Source organism: Solanum dulcamara, chromosome 11 (assembly GCF_947179165.1).
Source record: "Solanum dulcamara chromosome 11, daSolDulc1.2, whole genome shotgun sequence".
Lineage (NCBI taxonomy): Eukaryota > Viridiplantae > Streptophyta > Magnoliopsida > Solanales > Solanaceae > Solanum > Solanum dulcamara.
The window spans coordinates 20643606-20669396 of NC_077247.1; the positions used below are offsets into that span (position 1 = coordinate 20643606).

A 25791-nucleotide genomic window follows, 5' to 3' on the forward strand; every position below is an offset into this window, starting at 1 on the left:
ATCCATGTAGGTATGCCACGTAAGCGCCATGTAGGATGATAAAAGAGGGAGACATGAGACTTAACAGTCTAATTTTTTAGTTTTATTTTTATTTATTAAATTTCTTTTATACAAGTTTTTTTAAAAAATTCTTACTCCCCCTCCACCCTTCAAATAATAATTTAGATATTTTTATTTTATTATTTTTTAAAAAATTCTATCTTGCCCCACCTAACCCTTCGCTTTAAATTTTCTCTCTCGTTTTGTGTTAGATATATATATGATTTTAGGAAAGTATTTTTTTCTTACCGCAAGATTTTTTTAAAAATAAAATTTGTATTTTTATTATATTCGGTATGTAAGTAGGAAAAAATATTTCTCTAAAAATATATGTACATATCTAACACAAAACGAGAAAAATATAAAAAAAATATAAATTAAGAGAGGAGGGTTAAATGTGGCGAGTATAATTTATTTTTTTTAAAATAAAAATAATATCATTTTTTAGGAAGGAGTAGGGGAGGGGTGAAATATGAATTTCTTAAAAATATTTTATAAAAGAAATTTAAAAAATTGAAAGGACAGAGATTTCGGGGGTGGGGTGGGGGGAGGTGGTGGAGTGCATGAGCAAGATTAAATTTTAATTTTTTTAAAAATAGGGGGGGGGGGGGAGGTGGTGGAGTGCGTGAGAAAAATTAAATTTTAATTTTTTTAAAAATAGTTTCTTCTTTTAAAAAGTAACTTCTTTTATTAAAAATATTTTTTTTGGGATAAAAATATTTTAGTCTTTAATTTTTAACTAATATTAATAGTTTATTTAATTTTTGTCAAGGTGAAATATTTTATCCGTGGAATGCCATGTGACAAGATTTTTTCAAAATTAGAGAGAATAGAGAGAGTGTATTACACATATCACTGCGGTGTATTTCTTAAATTAATACGTGATAGATTAGATATAAAAGTCACACTTTTAATTATTTATCTATGAAATTAAAAAAAAAGGGATAATTTAAGTGGTTTTTTACACTTTTATCTCTAAAATTTGAGTAAGATTTGTCAATTAGAAGAGGCTCATGTTTCATGGTCCTTGCCCTGCGTAACCTAATTTGACAAACAACGACGCCGTTCCGCAGTTTCTTTGAACGATAGATGCTAAATGTTTCTCTTCGTTTCATTGCCAATATATAAACGCAGTGTTCTCGCTTTTCCCCCTTTCGTTTCTACTATTCTCAAGTGATTTAACTCACGGCTGTCTGTCCTATACAGAGGAAAAAGAAGTCTTAGGGTTTGTAGGTATAGCGGGGGATTTCGATATCTTGAGCGGGAAGATACAAGATGAGTGTATTGAACTACGTGGTTACGGCTCACAAGCCAACAAACGTTACACATTCCTGTGTTGGCAATTTCACCGGTCCTCAAGAGCTCAATCTTATCATTGCGTATGCCCTTGCTTTCTCCCTCCTCTCTCTAATGAACTTTAATTTGCACCCAGATTGTTTCTTTCTTCCTTTTCTTTGCCTAGTTGCTCTACTTGTTTCTGTATTTTGGCTTTGTAGTTACTACTTGTTTTCTACTGAGTTATGCCGGATATTTTGCTCAATTATTGGGGTTTTCCTAATTTTTCCATAACTGGCTCGGCCCATTGTTAGCATAGGAGCAGTAAATTTGCATTTTTTAAATTATATTATTTACAATCAATAGTTATAGTCAGCTTTGATAATTAATCCTGCAGACTATTCTTTTTATTATTCTTTTATTTAATTATTGATTGTTCTCGTGTGAAAATTGGTTACTAAATGTCAACCTTTTTCTCAATTTGATTTTTATTAGGAAATGTACTCGAATCGAGATTCATTTACTCACCCCCCAAGGTTTACAGGTGAACAAGTTTTCCTTCTTTGTTTGCTTGACATGTATTTTTTAAGTTTTTGAAGCAATTATTCATATTTTGGGCATAATTTGTTCAATTCTGTCACTTGTTTTTAATGGAACCTCAGCAAGTTTGTAATGAAAGGTTGATTCTATTTTCTTTTAATTTGGGAAAAGAAAGAAAAAAGAATGAGATCAACAATTCTTGTAAAAAGATGGTACAGATAGTTGATAGAAAACCAGTTGGATCATTTGACCCTTTTGTGATAATTGTGGTGTCCAGACTAGCTTGCGTGCACCTTGACTACCACAGAATACTTGTTATATCCCGACAGCACAAGTACCGGATAATTCTATCCACCAAGGTTTGGTCTTGGAAAGAAATCATCTAGTGTTATCTATTGGAATTTGAACCTATGATCTCATGGTTTTCAAACCACTTTATTGACCACTAGATCTTACCTTTGGATTCTTTTGGACCATTTAAATTTAAAAAAGTGAATGTGATTAGCCTAATTGAATGCTTAAATCCAAAAGAGTACATTTATTCAAGTTGCATTATTGGATGTATCTCTACATTTTATAGCTATTGTAGTCATAATCAACATGGTAAGTACACGTGCTTCTTCAGTTGAGAATGAATCTAGAAATTGCATGATAAGGGTCAATTTTTCATACATTATAGGACACTACCACCACCACTACAAATATACCTTAGTCCCACAAAGTGAGGTTCGGTAGGGTAGACCTTACATTACCTCAGAGATAGAGGTGATTTTCGATACCTCGGCTCAAAAAAATAATAGTCCAAAGTAGTCTAGAAAAACAAGTAACAGAAGTACAAACAATAATAGATAGTAACAGTACAATACTTGAGTTTGATGCACTTGAGTCGATAGTCTCTCAGAAACAACCTCTCTACCTCCACGAGATAGTGGTAAAGTTTGTGTACACTTTACCCTTCTAGGCTCCACTTAGTGGGATTTCAGTGGGTATGTTGTTGTAACAAAACAATATTACAACAAAATTATACGATAGTCGAAGTACAAGAATAGCCAACAACAGAAATCACAACAAACTACAATAGTAATACTTCATCTACTAGTATGGATGAACAACAAGACAATGCTACACTACCTATTAACCTTCTATCCTGATTTGTGTCCTCCACAATTTGCTATCTAAGGTCATGTCATCAATAAGTTGAAATCATGCCATGTCCTATCGAATCACTTCTTTCAATACTTTTTCGGACAACCTTTTATCTCTCTTGAAATCATCCATAGCCAATCTCGCACACCTCCTTATTGGGGCATTTGTGCATATCCTTATCATATGCCTGAATCATCTCAACTTCGCTTTCTGCATCTTGCCCTCTTCCAAAGCTACTCCCACCTTGTCTCAAATTTCCTAGTTTCTAATCATATCTCTCCTAGTATGTTCACACATTTATCACAACATCCTCATATCTACCACTTTCATCTTTTGAATGTGAGATATCTTGACTGGTCAACACTTCGTCGCTATAACATAGTTGGTCTAACCACCACTCCGTAAAACTTGACTTTAAGTTTTGGTGATGCCTTCTTATCATACAAGACTTAGGATGTGAGCTTTCATTTTATCCACCCTGCCCCAATATGGTGAATGACATCTTTGTCAATCACCTTATATCCCTGGATAATAAACCTAAGATATTTGAAACTTTCTTTCTTTTGGATGACTTGTGTTCAAGCCTTACTTCTAGGTTAGCCTCATGCATTATGCCCTCGTACATTATAGGACATAGCTAATTATCTTAGGCAATCCCTCAATTTATCCTCTTTTGTGGTACTTCATCCTCTTGCAAAAGTGATTGTTTTTTATCTCGACAAATTTTGGATGCCTCTCCTTGACCCCACCATATCTAACTTCTTGCACCTCCTCATTGGGGCATACCTCCTCACTGGGGCATCCACACATCTCTTCTTCACATGCTTAAATCATCTCAGTTTTCCTTCCATCATCTTGTCCACCACGGAGACAACTCTCACTTTTTCTCAGATATCCTCATTCCTAATCATATTGCTCCTAGTCAGCCTACACATCCATCTCAACATCCTCATTTCTGCCACTTGCTTCTTAACCTGGGAGTACTTGACTAGCCATTACTCCGCCCTATACAACCAAGCCAGTTTAACCACCACTTTATAGAACTTGCCTATGGTATTTTTGTTCCTAGCACTATTTTATAGAACTTGTCTGTCTTTGTTCGGTGTCTTTTATTGCTTATTACTCAAATATTTGCATTTCATTACTTCAATGCCTAGTGTCATCATACAGCCATTCATCTTGTTGGGGCTAAACCCCAGCTTCTTGTGTCTGCTTACTATCTTGGATTCCTTTCCATAATTCGAAGTTTTGATTGATGATCTCCCTAGTGTTGTCAATTAGTATTACATCACTTGCAAATATAATTGACGTTGGAATCTCATATAGTAATTTTTGGTTAGAACATCCATAGGGTAATCATGTACTTTCCAGACAAATTTCTAATGTAAACCCGGGGTTATAAGTAACTTTGTGTATCTCTTTCGTGGTTGTCACACTTAAGACTTCTTCATACATATCCTTTATGATAATTGTTTGTTCTATATGGTTTTCTAGCACAAGGGTCATTTACAAGATGAGGGCATCTCTTATGACTTACCTAGGTTGTTGTTAGGAGTGTCATTTAAAGATTGCTCAATATGTGATTGAAAAGTGCAGGAAAGGTCGAGATGACAATAAAGATATTTGTCAAAAGGAATCAAGGAGGTATTGATTAAGAGCATGTTTAGTATTTTGACATATTATGTGTCAATGGATGCACCTGTTACAGGCTCCAAAATGTTGTTTTTTAGACAACTTTTTGTGTGATACAAAGGATGAGACAAAATAGATTCACCTAGCGATTTGTCACAATGAAGTATGAAGGCCTCACTGTGAAGGAATCTAGGGTCTTCAACAAAACACACTTATTAAAATATCTTAGGGGATCCAACAATGAGTTGCAGGCCGGTCTTCAACAATACACACTTATTAAAATGGCTTAGTGGATCCAATAATGATTTGCGGGCTTTTTAGAGAGTAGTAATTGCATGATAAGGTATCCAAGAGGGATTGATGGGGTTGGAGGAGTGACACCACCACGTTGCTTTATTGGTGCAGAGTAGGAAGAAATATTATTAAAGGTTTTTGTGCAACATCATGTTTAAAGTGAGATGGAAACATATTTCTCAGAAAAAGTTAGATGGAAACATGCTCAACATATGGAAGTGTAGGTGTTGTAGAGAAGATCCTCAGTGATGGCTTCCCTTGCTATATATTGTATGAAGTTAGAAAGCTATGACAATTGCTCAAGTACATAAGGTACAAGACTGAAATTGTTTGAGATTGAGATTCAGGTAAAACTAGTTTAAAAACATGCAAAATTTCTCTATGAGAAAATATCATGTCATTGCACCAAGCTGCTTAGACTTAGAAGGAGAGAGGAAGTGTACTTTAAACGATGGAGCCCTTCTACCACAGAGGCAGATACTACCAAGAAAAGAGGATATGTTAAAGCTTTGACGATGGTATGTTTTGTTTTTCACTTGGCTAACCGCTAAGAGACTTATTATTATGGTTAAACAATTGGTTAATATGTACAAATGCTCGAAAGAAAATGCTGATCACTTCTTGCAACTCAAAAATGGTGAAAAATATTAGATCTTTTTGGATAATGTGAGTAAAGCTAGAACATCTATCAATAAAATGATATTTTCTCATATTTGTTTTGTGATTGCAACTATTTATCCTCTATATTCAAAATTTGTCGCGAACAAATTTCTGGCACCCATTCCTACTAAGAAACCAAAAGAAGTATAGTGAAGAATGTGATATTCACTTTGTTTGACACAGATTGACTTCTCATGAAGTTCAAGGAAAACAAGGAAGACTTCGGAGGACTTTTAAAATGTGTAGCCTTAAACCTAGACACTTCAAATGATTTCAAGTCCTACAGCTCGAGATATATCTGTTTCCTAAAATCAAACCTTCCAATGGTTATTTCCAATTCAAGATCTTGATCCTGGTCAATTAGTTTTTGTTAATTGAAAGAATTATAAAAATTTGGTTTCAGATGTCTAACCATTGTTTCCAAATCAAGATCTTGATCCTGGTTGGTTTTCGTTACCGAAAGAATCACATAGATTTGGCATCTACTCATGGAATCAAGGAAGATATTCGGTTAAAGAGATTAGAGGAGTTCTAGATGATATATAGAGGAATCTCCTATGTTACGGGAGGCAAGAACGGAGAACTTACTATGCAAACCAATTTGTGCATGATTTCTTAATGACCAAATCACAAATCATTGGTCCTAGCAAGTAGCAACAGAGAACCTTTGAACATTGGCGTGGCTATGGAAATGCAAAAAGAACAGCATGCATTAGATCCAAAAGTCAAGAAGTTACCACCTACAAAATTTGATGCCTTAATTTTCTTAAATGGTCCAAATGAGCATCTTCTCATGCATGGGATTCTACATAATATTGATTCATTCTCCACTCCATTTCTCCAACCAAGGTAGCCATCTATGTAATTTTCAAATGTCAATGAAGGGGTGTAAGGATAGGGTGAAGAGTTTTCCAACAAGGAGCCAACAAGGGAGAGTTTGAGCCTCTATATAGTTACAAACCATTTGGTGCCTCTAAAGGATGGATATTGGCAAGAATGTGGGGACAAAAGATTTCTCAACAACATATGGCTACGATAGAGTTAAGTCTGTATGGATATTGCCGGTGATGTATTTTGTTGAAGATATTCTTTGATCTCCATGCTTAATTTAGGGGTATGTGGATTTGAGGTTTCTAAAGAATTTCATGTACTGACCCAAATTTCACATATTCTCAATTAACTGTTGAACATGGAGATGGTTAAGCTTCATAAAGTTCAAAGGGCAATAACTTCAGATCATGGCTTAACGTTTGGTAGTCACTCTAGGAGGATTTCTTGGAGAAAGTTACAAAGTTGCAACTAAGAAGTGAGATGTAGTTTAATCATATGTTAAAATTACTTTCGTCTCGAAGAAGCTCTATAAAAAGTTATAGAAATGCAACTTTGAGCCTAATGAATAGCGTGTCGACAATCACGAGTGTTGCTTGATCCTATTCCATTTGTGGAGCATTTATACTCAAGGATGCGACTTTCTCAACTAAGGTAGAAATAAAAATGAAGAATGTATATTGAGTTGGGAGAAGGGCAAATATATCCTGAACTATTCAAAATAGGATAAATTTGCCCTCCTTTTGTTTGAAAGTTGTTCTATTTTGAATAGTTCAACAAAATAAAATGGGGGGTAACGTTATCCTATTTCGAATAGTTCAACGGTATTTTTGGCCTTTTTCCCTATTGAGTCTTGTGAATTTTGGCCAAGGTCACGTTTTAGTGTCTTACAACCCAAGTCCAAACATGTGGACTTGGTTTCAAAAAGCCCAAGATATCTAAGAAGCTCAAGTTGTCAAAAGAAAATCCAAGCAGCTCAAGAAGCCCAAGTTTGTGGATTCCTTTCTAGGATAGGACATTTTCTTGTTTCATTCAAAATGTAGAACGTTTTCTTGTTTCCTATTCTAAGTTGGTTTATTGTTTCTTTCCATCAAGGGGCTTCTTATTTCCTTTTCTTGGTAGGTTTCTAATTTAATTTTAGTTTAGAGAGATTTTACTTTCATTTTAGAATAAGGAATTTGATTGTCAAATAAGAGACCTGTAGGCCTATATATTTGATTTTCATGCCATGTGTATTCAAAATCTTTGTATTTTGCTACAAGCCTACAACTGTTTGCAGTTTTACTTTGTTTCTTCTTCTTTATCCTTGCCTTTGTTCCAAGTAAGGTGGTGATAGTTTTTATCTTTTTCTCAATTGCGTGTGGTGCTTCTTTATCACGTTAATTGATCACAGATGATGACTTTTGAAACTATAATTCTTGATATCTTCAGAAGAACACATCCATCCCATTTGCAAGTTTGCCATTTTGACATGTAGATTTGGACGATGTTTTAAGTTGTTTTGAAGTTGGTGCTTGCCTGTTTTGAATAAGTAAATTTGGTAATGCAGAATCTCATCTTTCATTGAATCACTCGATTTTGAGTTCTACAGCTTGAAACATGTTAATTTACTGAAATCAGGTCATACTATCATTGTTTCCGCATCAAGATTTGTTGGTCGGTTGATTCCTTGTTAATTCAAAGAATCACATCAATTAGTGCAACTATATGGTACCACGTTCTAGATTTTATATTTGTTATAATCCTGTCATGTGGAAAACTCGGTATTTAGGTAATTTATTTGCTTACTTATGTTCCTTATTTCCAATAGCCTAAAGTCCCCAGCCTTTTATATTATAAGTTTTTTGTTCTGCCCTTTCTCTTTTCACACGCGTTTAAATCACCCATATTTTTGTTGTCCGTTCCATATTTGTTTTTTTCCTGTTAAATTTAGGAATTAGTGATTCTCATTCTGTACTGTCCTAATCTTGTTAAGATAGTAAGTGTTTTTCGGTTCTAGAATATTACAAAATATGAGTGCAGTTTAGTGCATTTGTTTGCAGCCTATGTTGGATGTGCCGATATATGGGAGAATCGCGACACTTGAGCTTTTCCGTCCTCACGTGAGTTGACATCTTTTCATTCTGTAGCCCATTTTTATCTTTCAAGATATACCGACACAAGAATTTTTTTTCTTTTATCCATATTCACTTTTTCATGTTTCCTCCTGGCAGGGTGAAACACAAGATCTGCTATTCATTGCAACGGAGCGATATAAATTCTGTGTCCTTCAATGGGATACTGAGGCATCTGAAGTTATCACAAGGTCAGTCTCCAAAAATACAATGCCTAATTTTTATATAGAAGTTTCTTTTCATAAAAATAAATCTGACAATCATTGCATAGATTTCTGGTTTCAAATTTAAAACATATGTATATAGAACTATATCCTCCTACTTATCAAAGAAAAAAGAAAAAGAATAAGTCCCAACTTGCTTGGGATTGAGCGTAATTGTACTGTAATGCATGAATCTTGGTTCAGTGACTTCATCTTTATAGCTATTTTATAGAAGCCTTGATAGTTTGTTTGATCTCTGCAAAATCTCCCTCAAAAGTTGGCCATGAAAATGTCATTGTTTATTCACAATATCTTCTTGCAAATCAAAACCAGGAGTGGTCTAGCCTTTATGTGCCTTAGGTTGCTTGTTGCTGAAGGTTTTCTTTTCATTACTCCTAGCAGAATGTCTGCCTATCATTTGCTGACCTCCATATCTGTTGTAGTTAGTGGATATATTTTGTTTTCTCAAACTCAAAACTTCCCCTCTTTTGGTGTTCTCATATGTAGAGCAATGGGAGATGTGTCAGATCGAATAGGCCGTCCCACGGATAATGGTCAGGTATTATTTTTTCGAAATGCCCTTAAATATTATTGTAATTTGGAGGAATAAACTGATATTATGTTTTTTTTTTTTAATTTCCCATTCAGTCTGAGATTCTGTATTGTAGTCAATATCCTGTTTTACATTTGCCACTTGCCCTTTTTCTCTCTTTTGGTAGATTGGTATAATCGATCCAGACTGCAGATTGATTGGGCTGCATCTTTATGATGGACTATTTAAGGTAGCTTACAAGACTCAAAAAATTGGCTACTTGGTCTTCATTTCATATGTTTACTGAATTAGCTTTTGTGGTGGTTTCTTTATGTTTGCAAAAGATTCTCATGGACTTCACTGTCAACAGGTTATTCCATTTGATAACAAAGGCCAACTGAAGGAAGCTTTTAACATCAGGTATCCTTGGATCTTTACAAGATTGTGAAGATGGCTTATCTGCAGTTTCCTCCTAAAATTAAATAATGTCCTCTATTTGTTCCTAAATATTTTCTAGCCCGTGTGCCAGTTTGCTTTTCTTAACCTAGACCATTTCACTTACTCTGTATCTACCCGCCTAATAGCTAAATGATCCTTTCTATCACTAATTATACTGGATGAGGCCTGTGTGATTGATACAAGTATGCATGGATGATATATTTCTAGGAGCAAACAAAGAAAAAAGAACAATAGTGAAATCAGTTTTAAAACATGAGATCGATGCTTAATATGTGACAATAATCCAAGTAAGGGCTGCACTCCAAGCGGTCAATTAGTGTAACTCACAGGAGACAAGAGTTTAAGTTCCAGAAGAGAAAAAAACAGGCGATTTTTTTACCCAAGGGTGTGGCCTAGTGGTTAATGAAGTTAGAGGAGAAACATGAGGTCTCATGTTCAAATCCCAGTGGAGGAGACAAAACACCGGGTGATTTCTTCCCATCTTCCTAAGCTTTGGTGGTCAGAGTTACTCAGTACTCGAGCTGGTGGGAGGTAGCAGCCTAGCTGGTATAAGGTGGATTAGTCGAGGTGCAGACAAATTTGTCCAGACACCACCGTCATATTAAGGGATGATTTCTTCTATTTTGCCTTAGCCTTGTTCGGCAAAGTTATCATGTCGTAACCTGGTAGCTTCCTTGGTGGAAAGTAGAAGGTATAGGGGAATAGTTAAGGGGAGCGTGAGTTTGCCTGAAAATCATAGGTATCAAAAGAAATTTCAGGTCATGACCCCAGCAAGTCGACAGGTAGAGACCAAATTGTTCATTGTCCTTTAGTAGATCAATTTATAATGATCTTCCTTCTTGTATGTGCTGTTATTCCAAAATTCATTTGTTTTTGTTCTGTAACCTCATTAACTTGATGATGTAGATGAAAGCTTCAAAGGATTTCTGGACTGCTGTTTTTCATTTTCTGGATATTTATTGCTGCACTTTGTCTTCTCTTTCCTTAAGTAAGAAAGTAAAACTCTTTCTGGACTCTATCATTTCCTATGGTTTGGTCTTGGGCAGGCCTATAAATACACATGATGTGACCTCATTTTGTGTTTCAATTTACCTACATGTCTCTTGCTTGTGATTGATTATCTGAATTATGCTCCTAAGAAGTGTATCCTACACTTTACGTAGGAGGATTGCTGATTAGGTCTGAGTATGTTTCAGCAGGGAATCTCATTTTGTTATTAATGGGAGCTATTCTTCTTTGACCGATAGTTCATTATGTTTTTTTCAGGCTCGAGGAGCTTCAAGTCTTAGATATTAAATTCTTGTACGGTTGCCCAAAGCCTACAATTGTTGTTCTATATCAGGTCTGTGATCCTAAAAATGATGTTGCCATAATTGTGTAATTTACCATTTCCATTCGTTCTAATTATGGTGAAAAATTGTTTATGTCATCATGGGGAATTTGATTGGCGCCTTATAGTCTTGGATTTGTTGTTACTACTTGGTTATAGAATGAAGTTGTGTACTTTTTGTTTCTTTTAATAAAAAATATGGAGGGTTTTGGGGGGGGGGGGGGTCTGAACCCACAAAAGGGTTTCATTTGCACAATGTCCATGGTGTTGTCTTCTTTCTGTTTAAATTACTTCATTCTGATGCTAGTTCTGGACCTTTTATGTTTGGTTGGCAGGATAACAAGGATGCCCGACATGTCAAAACATATGAGGTGTCCTTGAAAGATAAAGATTTTATTGAAGGGCCATGGGCTCAGAATAATCTTGATAATGGAGCTTCTTTGCTAATACCAGTTCCTCCACCACTGTGTGGTGTATTGATTATTGGAGAAGAAACCATCGTTTATTGCAGCGCTTCTGCTTTTAAGGCTATCCCAATTAGACCTGTAAGCACATGTACAACTTGCTAATTGTTTTAGTGCTCTTGTACAACCACCCCACCAGCCTCTTTGGCCTGAATAAGCCTTTTAAAAGCTTTAAGTTAAAGATGCTGTTTATTAAATATATCAATGAGATATTGTCTTACAAATGCTTTATTTGTTCTTTCAAGTCTATCACAAGAGCATATGGGCGGGTTGATGCTGATGGTTCTCGATATTTGCTTGGGGATCATAATGGGCTTCTTCACCTACTTGTAATCACTCATGAAAAGGAGAAGTGCGTCAGTATTTTCTAGATTGTCATTTCTACTTTTGCTAAGTTGCTGGGAATGAAATATCTCTTGTCCCTTTTCCTGGTTGCCGGAATTAAAATGTTAAATGTGGATTGCTAATCTGTTTTTCCAGAGTTACCGGACTCAAAATTGAGCTACTGGGAGAAACTTCTATTGCATCAACCATATCATACCTAGACAATGCTTTTGTTTTCATTGGCTCAAGCTACGGAGATTCACAGGTACTTTAAACTGTTGATTTAAAATTTAAGCTAATTGGAAATTTTAGACCTAACCTAAGTGCCATTGCTTGTTGCATCTTCTGATTTTGAATAGGAATATGTACCTTTTGCTATTTAACGTATTCTCCAAATTGCATTATAATTGTGCTTTTCAGTGAGGTAGGAATCATGCAACAACAAGTACCAACCCTCAATCCCAATGTAAGTTGGGGTTGGCTACGTAAATCACCACTTCCCATTTTGTTCAATTTATACACCCGCTTTCCAATATTAAATGATTTAGGTCCTTTTAAACCTAGAAGGTCTCTAGATTTCTATTAGCATAGAACTCCACAACATGATTAAAGCTGCTCCTAGCAAATGTTGGATAAATGTGACTCTACCAACAAAAAGCCTTAATCCTGACTAGTTAATATCACGTATATTAACATTTTTCTTCCATTGTGCTAGTCTTTTTACTAAGTCTGTATGAAATTCTAAAGATTGTAAATCTTTTTAAATAATTCCTTTGTGCTTTATTTTTTGCTAAGCATGTATAATGATTAACCATTAACCAATATGACATACTTGATTACCGATTGGCAAATAGAATTTGCTAATAGAAATATATCTGATTTTTCTGTAATTGAACTGTTTAATCTTAAAAAAACTATAATAGGAATGTTAAACTCCCCTCATTAGATGGAGGGGTATTAAAAAATTAACTTGCTATAGGTTTTATATTGCTCTTGATCTTTTATGAAGCATTTTGCTCGTCAATTAACCGGCTCAAATACATTGTGATGTGAAAGTTGTAGCATTACCTTATTTACTAAACCAAATGGTTTGATGTGTTTCTTATTTATCTTTGATGCACTTGCTGTGCTTTCATGTTTACTTAACACCATAAAGTTGGAGATTTTTGCTAACAGGTCAGAATGGTTTTAATAGATATTTGGTGTTGAGAAGATTGTTTATAACTCGATCTGACTCATAGGAATTTTGTTTGCTGCTGTATTATCATTGCAATTTTAATTAAATTATTATGAGTCGTCAGTTGTTGTGTGAGTGCATCTTGGTGCAATAAGTTGTTTTTTAGAGCTCCCTTATCGTAGTTCTCCGTAGAGTAGCCTTTGATTCAAAGGAACTTTGAGGTTTTAAATTTCAGTCGCCTATTTTTGTTGGTGCTTCATATTTCATGTTTCATATTTCACACTTCCCCTAATATTTTTGAATTCACGTTCAGCTTGTAAAGCTCAATCTCCAGCCTGACACTAAAGGTTCGTATGTGGAAGTTCTAGAGAGATATGTCAATTTGGGACCAATTGTGGACTTCTGTGTTGTTGATCTGGAGAGACAAGGTCAAGGTCAGGTTGTGACTTGCTCTGGAGCCTATAAGGATGGATCGCTTCGTATTGTTCGAAATGGAATTGGCATAAATGAACAGGTCTTGTCATCTAATTTATTTTTGAGGGAATTCTTATTATGTATTCATATTGCTAGAATAACTTCTATCTATATGTCATGCTCTTTTGTAGGCATCCGTGGAACTACAAGGGATCAAAGGAATGTGGTCTCTTAGATCTGCTACTGATGATCCGTATGACACATTCTTGGTTGTTAGCTTCATTAGTGAGACACGTGTTTTGGCTATGAACCTTGAGGATGAGCTGGAAGAAACTGAGATAGAAGGCTTCAATTCTCAAGTCCAGACCTTGTTTTGTCATGATGCTGTATACAACCAGCTTGTTCAGGTATGCCCTGCGTTGAGTAGACCATTTTCCGAGTGTAAGAAGTACTTTTAATTTGTCAGTCTTATCAGCTAGATGCTTGTTTGCAAGTATTCAGTGCATGCATACCATTCTGAACAATGTAATTGTAAGAGAATAAAAATGTGACGCATAAATAGTACTAGATTTTTGATTCTATCAATCTCCTTGACTTTCTCCCACTGGGTGAATGAGGACAATGTGGAATAATCAGCTATTCGCTACTACTGATGAAACATTCTGCCAAATGAGAAGGATTATCAAGCTGTTTTAAGGGCTAAATGGACTTGGTATGACAAAATTGGAAGGAACGGAATTAAATAAAAAAGAAGATAGGCTCTTTCACACTGACAGTGGGCAGCACGACTTATCCTACCACTAGTTGCACTCTTTAGGTCTTTATGGTTTTCAATAACAATCCTACAGATAGGATTCTTATCTACCTCCAGGTAATGAATATGGAACACATTCATGATAAGATCAAACTTGTGATATTGATAACATCGATCAGCTTGGGGGATTATATACTTTAGGGTCTACATGGAATTGGCTCTTACACACTGACAGCAGGCAACATGACTTATCCTACCACTGGTTGCATTTTTTAGGTCTTTATTGTTTTTATAACGATCCTACAGATATGCTGCTTATATACTTCCAGGTAATGAATATGTGACACATTTATGATTAGACCAAAATTATGATTTGATAATATAGTTCTGTTTGGGGAATTATATACTTTAGGGTCTATATGGAATTGGTATGTTCTTAACCTTTTCTTTTAGGATTGTTTGGTGTTATTTTTCTACTATGAAATGCTCAGAAATTGATTACAAAATCTAAAAATTTTAAGCAGCCATTTGCAGGAAGATGATTTCTTCTCCATACAGATAATAGGTTAAACAAAAGGTCTGTCATTGTTTACATTGTGAAACGAATTCTTTCCTTCTCTAGACTTCAATGATGGTCTCCGCTAGTACTTGTTGGTACTCTTTCTGGTTTGTCATGTGCATCCTGTAAAATAGTTTTGAAGATTTGTGATGTCCTTCCACTAGGATATTATCTACAAATCACAAAAGTTAGAAATGAGAAAATGTGAGGATGGAAGCATCTTCCTTCAATATCTTCTCTTTTCAGTTAGATAAGTTGCCAGCTTGTGTGGCTAAATTTTGTCAAAGTTCTTATATGAGTCATCTTTTACATCTTTCTTAAGTTGTAAGGCATCCTGTTATGCTATTATGTGCTTTTGTTGGATGAGAAGAGACAGAATCTTTGCTGGAACAAATATATTGGTTATTCAGTGTCATAGTTGAGATTGTCAATCACTGTTACTGCCTTGTTACTGTTATTATGCCCCTATTCAGCTTCATACAGTTAACATTGAGAAACCAGAATCTTCCATTACCTTTCTCTCTGCATTACTTTGGTAGACTCGTAAGTAATGATCGCACACTGATTGCTTAGGGTATAACATTTTCGTTAACCATCTGCAACTGGCTCCTTTTATATTTCTGGGTGAAATCTATTTATAATAATATCTGTATTTAAGGACAGTTGCGCGTAAATTGCCATGCAGGTTACTTCAAACTCTGTTAGATTGGTCAGTTCTACCTCTAGAGATCTGAAAAATGAATGGTTTGCTCCAGCTGGCTACTCGGTCAATGTTGCAACTGCTAATGCTACTCAGGTTTACCTCCTGCATTCATTCAGGACTTTATAATAGCTTGAGACGTGCAACAGACTGTTGATGATTAATTTTTGAAAAAAATGTTGAATAGCTTTATATATCATGGTTGTGAAGTTTTTCTGCCTCCATAAAGAGAGAAAAACTGACTACGATAATGACATGCTGTTGGTTGTGACACACTGTCGATAGGATACAGATATCAATGCACAACTATGCAATTTTTTAGTTATGTAGTTTCCAGATTTTATTTATTGGCACATAAGTCTCATTTTCTTTGTTGGTACTATGTTTTTTTTTTTTTTTTAAATCTGAGATAGCAACAGTTGTGCATATTTGAACAAAGCAGTACATAGGTTGTACATAAACCATATTTACAATAGGACAAAAGGGAAGAAAACTGATCAAAAGTCCTAGCAAAACCCTAGAATATCTATGATTGAAACAATATCTTCTAAGTAAATCTGTTTACCAGTATTTTAGGGAGTGTGATGCAAGAAAAAGCGACAAGGCCCTGCTTTGCTTAAAGTGTGAAGCAAAGCGCTCACTTCATTGAAGTGAAGCACAATTTTAAAAGAAAAAAGGCCAAAATAAATAGAGACAATATCTACCAGCAAAAGGTCAAATTAAAAACTAAAAAATAGATATCACAGAATCCTCCATAGACCGTAGGACAAACAAATTCAAAGCTATTAATGGTTCAACATCTAATTCTCTTTCATCTACAAGATTTTGACAATCTTGTATTCCTCCACTATCATTATATTATTGTTCATTATCTTCTTCCGCTCCATCTTCTTCTTCCACTTCATCAACTAGGGATAGACCAGTGTTTTGGACAGTGAAAGGTGACAAAAGGCTACAAGGGACTGCCTCGCCACACGGCGAGGTGCTTGTCTTTTTGAAGTGAGGCGCTAATTAATACCAAAAAAAATTAAATTATTTAATTGCATATATAAATAACCAAAATATCAATAGCAATAAAATATTTCAAGCAAAAACTAAAAGTAGATAGTAAATTATAGTCTAGAATTTGAATGGACTCAATATCTTTCTTTTTGCTAGCATCCGACGCCTTCGAAATTTCTGAAAATGGACAAAACTGTAGTATTAATAAGTATATAAAACAGAGAGGCAGAAACAAATAAAAACAGAGCTTAACAGTGAAAAAAACCCCGAGCTTTAACAATAAAGAAGAAGAAAAACCAGAGCTTTAACTGAAGAAAGAAACTGAAGAAAGAAAGGAAATTTAGAAGACAGAGAAGAAGAAATACGTACCAGTGGTCGGATATGGCTGGTTGGAGTCGGAGATGACTGAGAAGTCGCCTAATAGAGATATATGGTCGCAGCAGCTCTAAGGTGAAAGTTAAAAATAGAAATGAAAACACTAAAATTTCTTTACATCCCTAAACTATCGCCAAAATTAAAAAAAATTGAAACGGCTTTGCCTTTCACGCCCAGGTCTCCATGTCACTTTTCTCGCCTTTCCAAAAGCGCCACGCCACAGCCTATAGGCGACACATCATCGCCTTGCCTCGCCTCTGGCCAAAGTTGAGAAGGCTATCACCTTTCTCAACACTAGGATAGGCTTGTAGCTACTTTTTTCCCCTCCTATGCGAGCTTGAACTATTCCCTCTTAAACCATAATAGTTCTCCTCAGCTCCACTTGCATTTGCAGCAACACCCCAAGTGAAATCAGAATCTTCCTAAAAAATTGCTCCATCTTCATCAAGGACTCCGGTTATCCATTCATTAGCAATATCAATATTATCCAAAAGAATTGGATCAATTACATTGTGGGCGTTTTAACGACGTCTCAATGTTCTATTGTATTTTATGAACACAAGGTCATTGAGGCGCTTTAGGGTTGGCCTATTCCTCTCTTGGTATGAAAAGCAAAAAGAAGCTCTAAGATACATTGGGACTTTAAGCGCAAATAAAACACGGACTTTAATGTAAAAAAGGGCTCAAAGGGAGAAAAGAAATACAAATATATATGTTTAGTCAAAGACTAATAAATATAAATATGAAGAATATATGAACAAAGAAATTGAATAACATTTACTATAAAGTGAAATATTAATTTTTTAGTGTCGCCTCTTCAAAAGAGGCTCATTGGCAAGGAAAAGTATGTTGTAGAGCCTTGATGACGACATTGGAGCGCAAATTAAGCGAGACGAAGCGCTCAACAAGTTTTGAGCCTTGCGCGTCTTTAACAACATTGATTAGTAGAAATTAAGACAGAGACTACTTCAGTTTGTGGAACAAGAAAGAGTTGTGATTTGCTTCACACTAAAAAACATAATTTGCAAGAGATAGGCTGTTTTAGATCTCTCAGCAATATAGTTTGTGAAACATTGAGTAAATAGTGCTATTTTGTGAAGTTATGGAGGATTTGAAAGACTTAAATAGTTAAATCATTTAATAAAATAATTGTAATTTTTTTAGACTACTGAATTTAGAACCAATTGAACCACGGACACCATATGATGTTTGTTGGAAGCTATAGTTTCTTTTCTTTTTTCCCAGGTCATGGTTTACCTTTGTTAGTTGCAAGCTTTTGTCACTCCACTCTCTGCCGATTAGCTCATGTGCTGCTATTTTTTTCTATTACAGGTACTATTGGCTACTGGGGGTGGCCATCTGGTATACCTAGAAATTGGTGACGGGGTGTTGAATGAAGTAAAATATGCCAAGTTGGATTATGACATCTCGTGCCTGGACATAAATCCAATTGGTGAAAATCCAAACTACAGTCACATTGCAGCAGTTGGCATGTGGACAGACATAAGTGTCAGGATATATTCACTCCCTGACTTGAATCTCATTACAAAGGAACAGCTTGGAGGGGAGATAATTCCTCGTTCTGTTCTTATGTGTTCCTTCGAAGGGGTATGTTCTCCATCTTTATAGTAACCTTGTATCTGTGCTTCAACCATCTGTTTTCTTTTGGGGAATGACTAGCAGGGGTATTACATTTTATTTCTGGGACTGCCCTGTGCAGAAACAGGAAAACAATGGGTTGAAGGTGGGTTCCCCTGTGGTCTCTGATTATGGGCTCTTTATTTTTTGTTGTTTTGGTAAAGCTCTGGTTATAGGCTTTCTTAGTAGGTTATCTTCAGAATGGAAACTAATTACTAAGCTGTGATAGTTTCAAAGTTTATAGACTTATAACCAGATATGAGTGATTGTTGGAACTTGGATCGTTTGTTAGTTGTACTCTAGGATCACACTAGGTTTGTGGTAAAAAGGATAACTTGATAATTCTTTTATTTCAGCTGGCCCCTCAAGCTAACCAACTACTTTTGTTTCATTATTTCATAATTCCTTTAGAATATTTGTACTGTTTCCCAGTCCTCTTCTAAAATTGCCAAAATGGCTTCTGGCATCATTAATAGAATAGCCCTATTAACTCAAATATTGTTCCACCTACTTTTTGTCAATCAACCTTCCAGTCAAGGGCAAGAAATCATTTAGATTTCTATCTGTTCCAGTGAAATCCCACTTCGGAAACAACCTCTCTACCTCCTCGAGGTAGTGGTAAGGTCTTCTTGCACTCTACCATCCCCAAACTCCACATAGTGGGATTTCATTGGGTATGTTGTTGTTGTTGTATCTGTCCTTTGTTACGAGAATTTTGCGTTTCTTATTTGACAAGAACAAGAATGTAAGTTAAGAAAGGAAAGGAAGAGTTTAAAAGAGGGAAAAGGTAATTGGTGTAATGGAAATTGTATAGAGGAAATAGAAGATCTTGTAGATTCCATAGGCTCTCTGTAATCTACTATTTTTACTTCTCCTTGTAAAACTTTGGAGGTAGCCAGCATTCCTTAATGCGGAGGCATACAACAGTACCATTTATCAAAAAAATAAAAGAGGGAAAAGGTAGCACTGGATTGCATCTTTTCAACATGCCAACCAGGCTCTATTCCTAATGTATTTTTTCCCCTCTTTCTCTCTTAGCTGGACACTTTTCCACTTACATTGATGTGTCCGTATGTTAATATAAGATTAAAGAAAGCCATGATAATACAAAATAATTTCCCTTCACCTTTGATGCGATCACATATTTTTAAATGATTTCCTGATGTAGTTTGTTTTCTATGGAATCTAGTGGATGTGATTGATTGAGGTGAAAGTGTTATCTACAGGGCTAACTGAGAGCTAACAAAATTATAATCCCCTCTCCCACTCACCCCCTCCCTGGAAAAAAGAAAAGAGACTGAGTGATGAGCTCGGGTTACTGTGGTTTTCCTGTCATAAAGATACTTAGCTGGATATATTGTACTTCATTTTTGGGTTAAAATAATAAGATTTTATTAATCAAGAGAAAGAAACACGTGTACCAAAAGTACACCAAAAAGTAGAAAACCTCACAAAAAGATATGGTTTTCTACAAACGACATCCAATCTTCTATACATACGAACCATGTGGGTGCACCAAAATGAAATAAGGACGAGGCTATTCCTCAAATGTACAAAATCGTTTTTTACTACATAATTTTATATTATAGGAAAATACAACTTAGAAAAGCAAAGTAAAAGAGCAGGAGTCACCTCATGTTACCTTGTGGTCCTTAAAATAAAGAAATGAAATAAATAAACTGTGTACCTCATGTTTTTCCTTTCTTCCATTAGTATTTATTTCCAAGAACTGTATCTGCATTATGAATAAAAGATAGTAAATAGACCTGTGACTGTTTAAAAATCTTGTCCTGAAGGTACGTCAAGACCAGACGTGTTTATGATTGTAATATGGTTATAAAAATTATAAAAGTAATCAAGACCTGAAGCTGTTCTAATCAACAAGGGAAGTTCATCGAACTGAACAGTAGAATTCATTGAAAGCCATTAAACCTAGATTATGTTACTTCCCAAGTTTGGGTACAGTTCATCTTTCATCAAACCGACTAGTGTAGTCGGATGACAAGATTTAGAGCAAGTATATGACAGCCGATTTGAATGACTGATACTTGATTAGGGTTTTGAATATATCAGACAATAGCCATGAAATTTTATGACAGCAGATTTGAATGACTGATACTTGATTAGGGTTTTGAATCTATCAGACAATCGCCATGAATATTTTTTTGCTGCTCGCCTCTAATATGTTCTTTTGCATTCTTTCCTTTTGGGGTTCTAAAACTCTCTCTCTTTCAGATATCTTATCTACTTTGTGCTTTGGGAGATGGCCATCTCTTGAATTTTGTATTGAGCATGAGTACTGGTGAGCTGACAGATAGGAAAAAAGTGTCTCTTGGGACCCAGCCCATAACACTTCGTACATTCTCATCTAAAGATACTACACACGTCTTTGCTGCCTCCGATAGGCCCACAGTTATTTACAGCAGTAACAAGAAGCTGCTTTATAGCAATGTAAATCTAAAAGAAGTTAGTCATATGTGCCCGTTCAATGTTGCAGCTTTTCCAGACAGGTAATTAGTTCCTTTTCTTCAGTTTTACTGGTAACATTGTGTCTTGTTGACTAATAGGTGAATGTGGCACTCTATTGGAATGTCTCTTAATTTAGTTGTTCAATTACATTTTGAGCATGAATTGCTAGCTCAGCCCTCAGGCACCTATTACTGGTGTCTACATGTTAAAGAATTAGACGTCTTCCATATTTTGTTGACAAGCAAACGTTAAGTATCATATTTTGTTGGTTGTAGTTTCTATATTTTTTTTAAGTAGTTGGTGTCCTATATTTTCTATGCCTAAGAGCTCTAATAATTATTTCTCTTTTGTCAACAGCCTTGCAATTGCGAAAGAAGGTGAGTTAACAATTGGCACTATTGATGAAATTCAAAAGCTTCACATCCGTTCAATACCCCTTGGGGAGCATGCACGTCGTATCAGCCATCAAGAGCAGACCCGGACATTTGCTCTATGCAGTGTGAAGTATACTCAGTCAAATGCAGATGATCCTGAAATGCATTTTGTCCGCCTGTTAGATGATCAAACATTTGAGTTCATATCAACATATCCCCTTGACCAATTTGAGTATGGTTGTTCCATACTAAGCTGCTCCTTTTCTGATGATACTAATGTGTATTATTGCATTGGAACTGCATATGTGATGCCAGAGGAAAATGAACCTACCAAGGTAAGTTTTATTGATAGAAGTTTCTCTAATCATAAGGTTTGCATTAAATCCTGTGATTTGTAATGAACTATCGATTTCAGTAGTTTTTGGGTGTCGAGCCATATTGTTTTCTGCGGAATTCATCTGATGGAACTTAACATCTTTCCATCATCGTCCTCACTTTGTTCTCTCTCTCTTGTTTTGTTTGATTGGTGATGTGCCTGCATGGAGGTCTGGTAAATCGTGTCTTTGGTTATCTTTTCTTTAGACTGTTTTGCAGTTTCAACTCGATTTTTGTATTCCTTGCTTAACTGAGATGTGATAGCAAATATGGGTCGGAGGGAGGGACGCATTGAAAGCTGTATCAGATGATAATCTTTATGAATTGCTTGGGAGAGAGACCAGTTTGAATCATTAGTAGCTAGTTAAGCAAATTAATCCTTTACAGGGAGAAGTTGTGGTTGAAAGCAATTTTTACACCTTGAGGCTGTTTCGGTTGGTCTAAGTTCATTTCAAATCAAAACTGATAAGCTTGTAACTCAGGCCTTCAAATTAATGAAGTTTAACCTTTTAATTCACTGATGTTCATTTTTATGGTTATTGAAGGTACTTTAATGATGAGTAATTGCAGGGCCGAATTTTAGTTTTTATAGTTGAAGATGGGAAGCTCCAACTAATTGCAGAGAAGGAAACTAAAGGAGCTGTCTACTCTCTAAATGCCTTCAATGGGAAACTGCTTGCTGCAATCAATCAGAAGATTCAATTGTACAAGTGGGCTTCGCGTGAGGATGGTGGCAGCCGAGAATTGCAGACAGAATGTGGACACCATGGCCATATATTAGCTCTTTATGTCCAAACACGTGGGGATTTTATTGTCGTTGGTGATTTGATGAAGTCCATTTCTCTGCTGATTTTCAAGGTACCTTTTGGAAGTAAATATAGTTTCTAATTTTTTAGATTTTAAAGTTAGTTACTCTTAATTCCTAGCTTCTTTGTGATTAGCCTAATCTTACTTCAGTAAGAAGTCATTGCTGACATTTACAATATCCTTCTTGTTTAGCATGAGGAGGGTGCTATAGAGGAGCGAGCCCGAGACTATAATGCAAATTGGATGTCAGCTGTTGAGATTCTCGATGATGACATATATCTTGGTGCTGAGAATAACTTTAACCTTTTTACAGTCAGGAAAAATAGTGAAGGTGCTACAGATGAGGAGCGCAGCCGTCTTGAAGTGGTTGGTGAATACCACCTTGGTGAATTTGTTAATAGGTTTAGACACGGTTCGCTTGTCATGCGACTGCCAGATTCAGACGTTGGCCAGATACCTACCGTCATATTTGGCACAGTGAATGGTGTTATAGGGGTCATTGCGTCACTTCCTCATGATCAATATTTATTTTTGGAAAAACTGCAGACGAACTTACGGAAGGTGATAAAGGGCGTGGGAGGACTGAGCCATGAGCAGTGGAGGTCGTTTTACAATGAGAAGAAAACTGTAGATGCTAAAAACTTTCTTGACGGAGATTTGATTGAATCATTTCTAGATCTTAGCAGGAATCGGATGGAAGAGATTTCTAAAGCAATGTCCGTGCCAGTTGAGGAACTAATGAAGAGAGTGGAAGAGTTGACAAGGTTGCATTAGTTAAATCTTTAACAGTCCCAGCTCTGTAATATTTCACAATTCTCCATTTTGTTTTTGTTCTTCTGTGAGGTTGTGATACAAGTTCTTATCCGTATATCTGTATTTATCATCTCATATATTTTTAATTGCTGCTGTATTTTCACATTTAAGTTGAAAAAGTTGATCTAGTAGAATAATTATTTTTGAAAACACAGTGTGTCCAGGACTTTTGCAATTTTTTGGCTCCCATTTTAATTGCATCCTATGGAGTTGATTGCACGAATTGTCCTTAAGTGGGTCTCTTTTTAAATTTTGCCTTGTAGCAACTGAATTTAAACTGAAGTCATGTGGTGTATAACTTGAGGGATATTATGATATGAAAATATATACATATATATCTTTATGCTTTGCAATTTTTTTGTTACGAGGGGCAGGAACCAGCACAGAATAAGGGCATAGGTGCTAATGACCATCCTATGTACAATGAAAACAAGATTATACAAGCGACTGCCCTTGTGCTTGCAGTGGACGGTGTGTTTTGGAAAATTCAGCTTAATCTCATATGATTCGTTCATTTTGTTTTAAGTTTTAATGGGTTAGGCGTGTACCATATTACAAAGGAAAAAGAAAAAAGTTTTGACGTCAAGAAACAGATGTCAAGAATGATTGATAAGACAAACTCATCCTTTACAGAGAGGGGTAGTCATATCTATAAATACTAAAAAGTAAAGTAAATGTACTATGTGTAAGCTAAAAGTTGATTTAAATATCAGCAAAAAGTAATTAGACCTATGAATCTCTGTCGCACACAATTCAGTCTCCTAATTCATCTCACATCTTATTTTCTTTTGCATTTCATTTCATCATCTTCCCATATGGTACGATAGATAACGATTATTATATCGAAATTGAAATTTTTAATATCACAGTTTGGATATCATGGTATTTGGTATTTAAAAAAAATATGAAATATCGAATAAAAAATATATAGTTACATATAAAATTCATATATAAGTAATTATATAATACTAGCAAATATATAAAATAGTAACTAATTATTTAGATGTTGAAATTTTGACTACTTTATCTTGATTTAAATGTTTTTTTGGGTGATTGATTAAGAAAATTGTTTGTACTTTATTTTGGATATTTTTAGATGTGTAAGGTATTAATATGATATAATTGAGACGTTTTTTGAAAAGTCAAAGTTATAATTTTTTATTATATGAATATATGTATGTTGAAGTTAACCAAACTATGGTAATCGATTTACCGTACCGCAAAATACTAAAATCGAATTTTAAAATATTGCACCATACAAAATTAATTTGTTATGATAATGATATAGTATTTTTAAAAATCTAAAATTGAAATACCAAATTAAATTTTTTATTACCTTACCATACCGTACCATACCATACCATGTCCACACCTATCCCATGCTTTCCTAAAAAAAAATCTGTCATTACTTATTTCTTCTCTAAGATATTAATGAAATTATTTTTGCCTTTCTATTCCTTTATAAATTAGCATTATTACCTCTTTACAGTAGTGTATCTTGATAAAATAACATAAGAGATTGTGAACCATCATTCGTGTGAGATCAAAGTTATTTCTTATGGGACATCTTTTTAAGAATAATAGCGTAAATAAACCAAATCAAGCAACATACCAATTTAGTTAGATTTACGTTTCTTAAATAAGTTATAAAATTACCTCTAAAATCTTCTTTGTTCAATACAACAAACTCGAGAATGTTATAAAACAAACTAACTTAGATGTTATAAAATAAATTAGCAAATTAATAAGAAAATAGGAGAGAAAGAGAAAGAGAGATAATCGTTTGTGTAGAGAGAATTGTCTGTTTTCCTTTACATTTGCATGTCTTTTATAGACACAAATAATGCAACATATTCGTTGGACAAGGAAATATTACTATGGTAATATATTTCTTGGACAAGGTAATATTGCTACAATGATATATTCCTTGGACAAGAGAATATTGCTACAATGGGCATCCACTTGGCCTATATTATTTATAACCCTCCCCTTTGGATGTTCATGTATGTGAACAAATCTAGTAATACGCATTGAGAGCTTCCTCATTAACAACCTCGCTAGGAAAACCCAATGGGACAAAACCTATACTAAGGAAAAAAGAGTGCAGTGCGTATTCTACTCCCCCCGATGAAGACCACGATTCAGATGGTTAAGTTTTCACATCCCAATCTTGTGTAACATCTTCTCAAGAGTTAAGGCTGGTAAAGATTTGGTGAATAAATATGCTAGATTATCACTTGAACGAATTTGTTGTACATCAATATCACCATTCTTTTGAAGATCATGTGTGAAGAATAATTTTGGTGAAATGTGTTTAGTTCTATCTCATTTTATGAAGCCTCCTTTAAATTGAGCTATGCACGTAGTATTGTCTTCGAACATGATCGTGGGTACTTTGACATCATACTCTAGGCCACATCTTTCTTTGATGAATTGTGTCATTGATCTCAACCGCACACATTCTCTACTTGCTTCATGAATCGCTATTATCTCA

General features: G+C 35.2%; 1 protein-coding gene across 2 annotated transcripts; it reads left to right on the forward strand.

Moving 5' to 3' along the window:
• The first annotated feature begins 1096 nt into the window (after window positions 1–1096).
• LOC129875185 (DNA damage-binding protein 1) lies at window positions 1097–23400 on the forward strand. 2 transcript variants are annotated; one of them, XM_055950624.1, is made up of 19 exons: window positions 1097–1418; window positions 1810–1858; window positions 8442–8516; window positions 8628–8719; window positions 9239–9290; window positions 9451–9513; window positions 9634–9683; window positions 10989–11064; window positions 11388–11597; window positions 11762–11868; window positions 11997–12105; window positions 13331–13531; window positions 13623–13838; window positions 15430–15540; window positions 18154–18429; window positions 20695–20969; window positions 21286–21637; window positions 22248–22535; window positions 22677–23400. In XM_055950624.1, the coding sequence occupies exons 1-19, from the start codon at window positions 1315–1317 to the stop codon at window positions 23256–23258; spliced, it is 3288 nt and encodes a 1095-aa protein (XP_055806599.1). In that variant the 5' UTR covers window positions 1097–1314; the 3' UTR covers window positions 23259–23400. The 2 variants fall into 2 exon arrangements, with proteins under 2 accessions (XP_055806599.1, XP_055806601.1); XM_055950626.1 differs by having other exon boundaries at window positions 1098–1418; window positions 8457–8516.
• Window positions 23401–25791: the final 2391 nt, after the last annotated feature.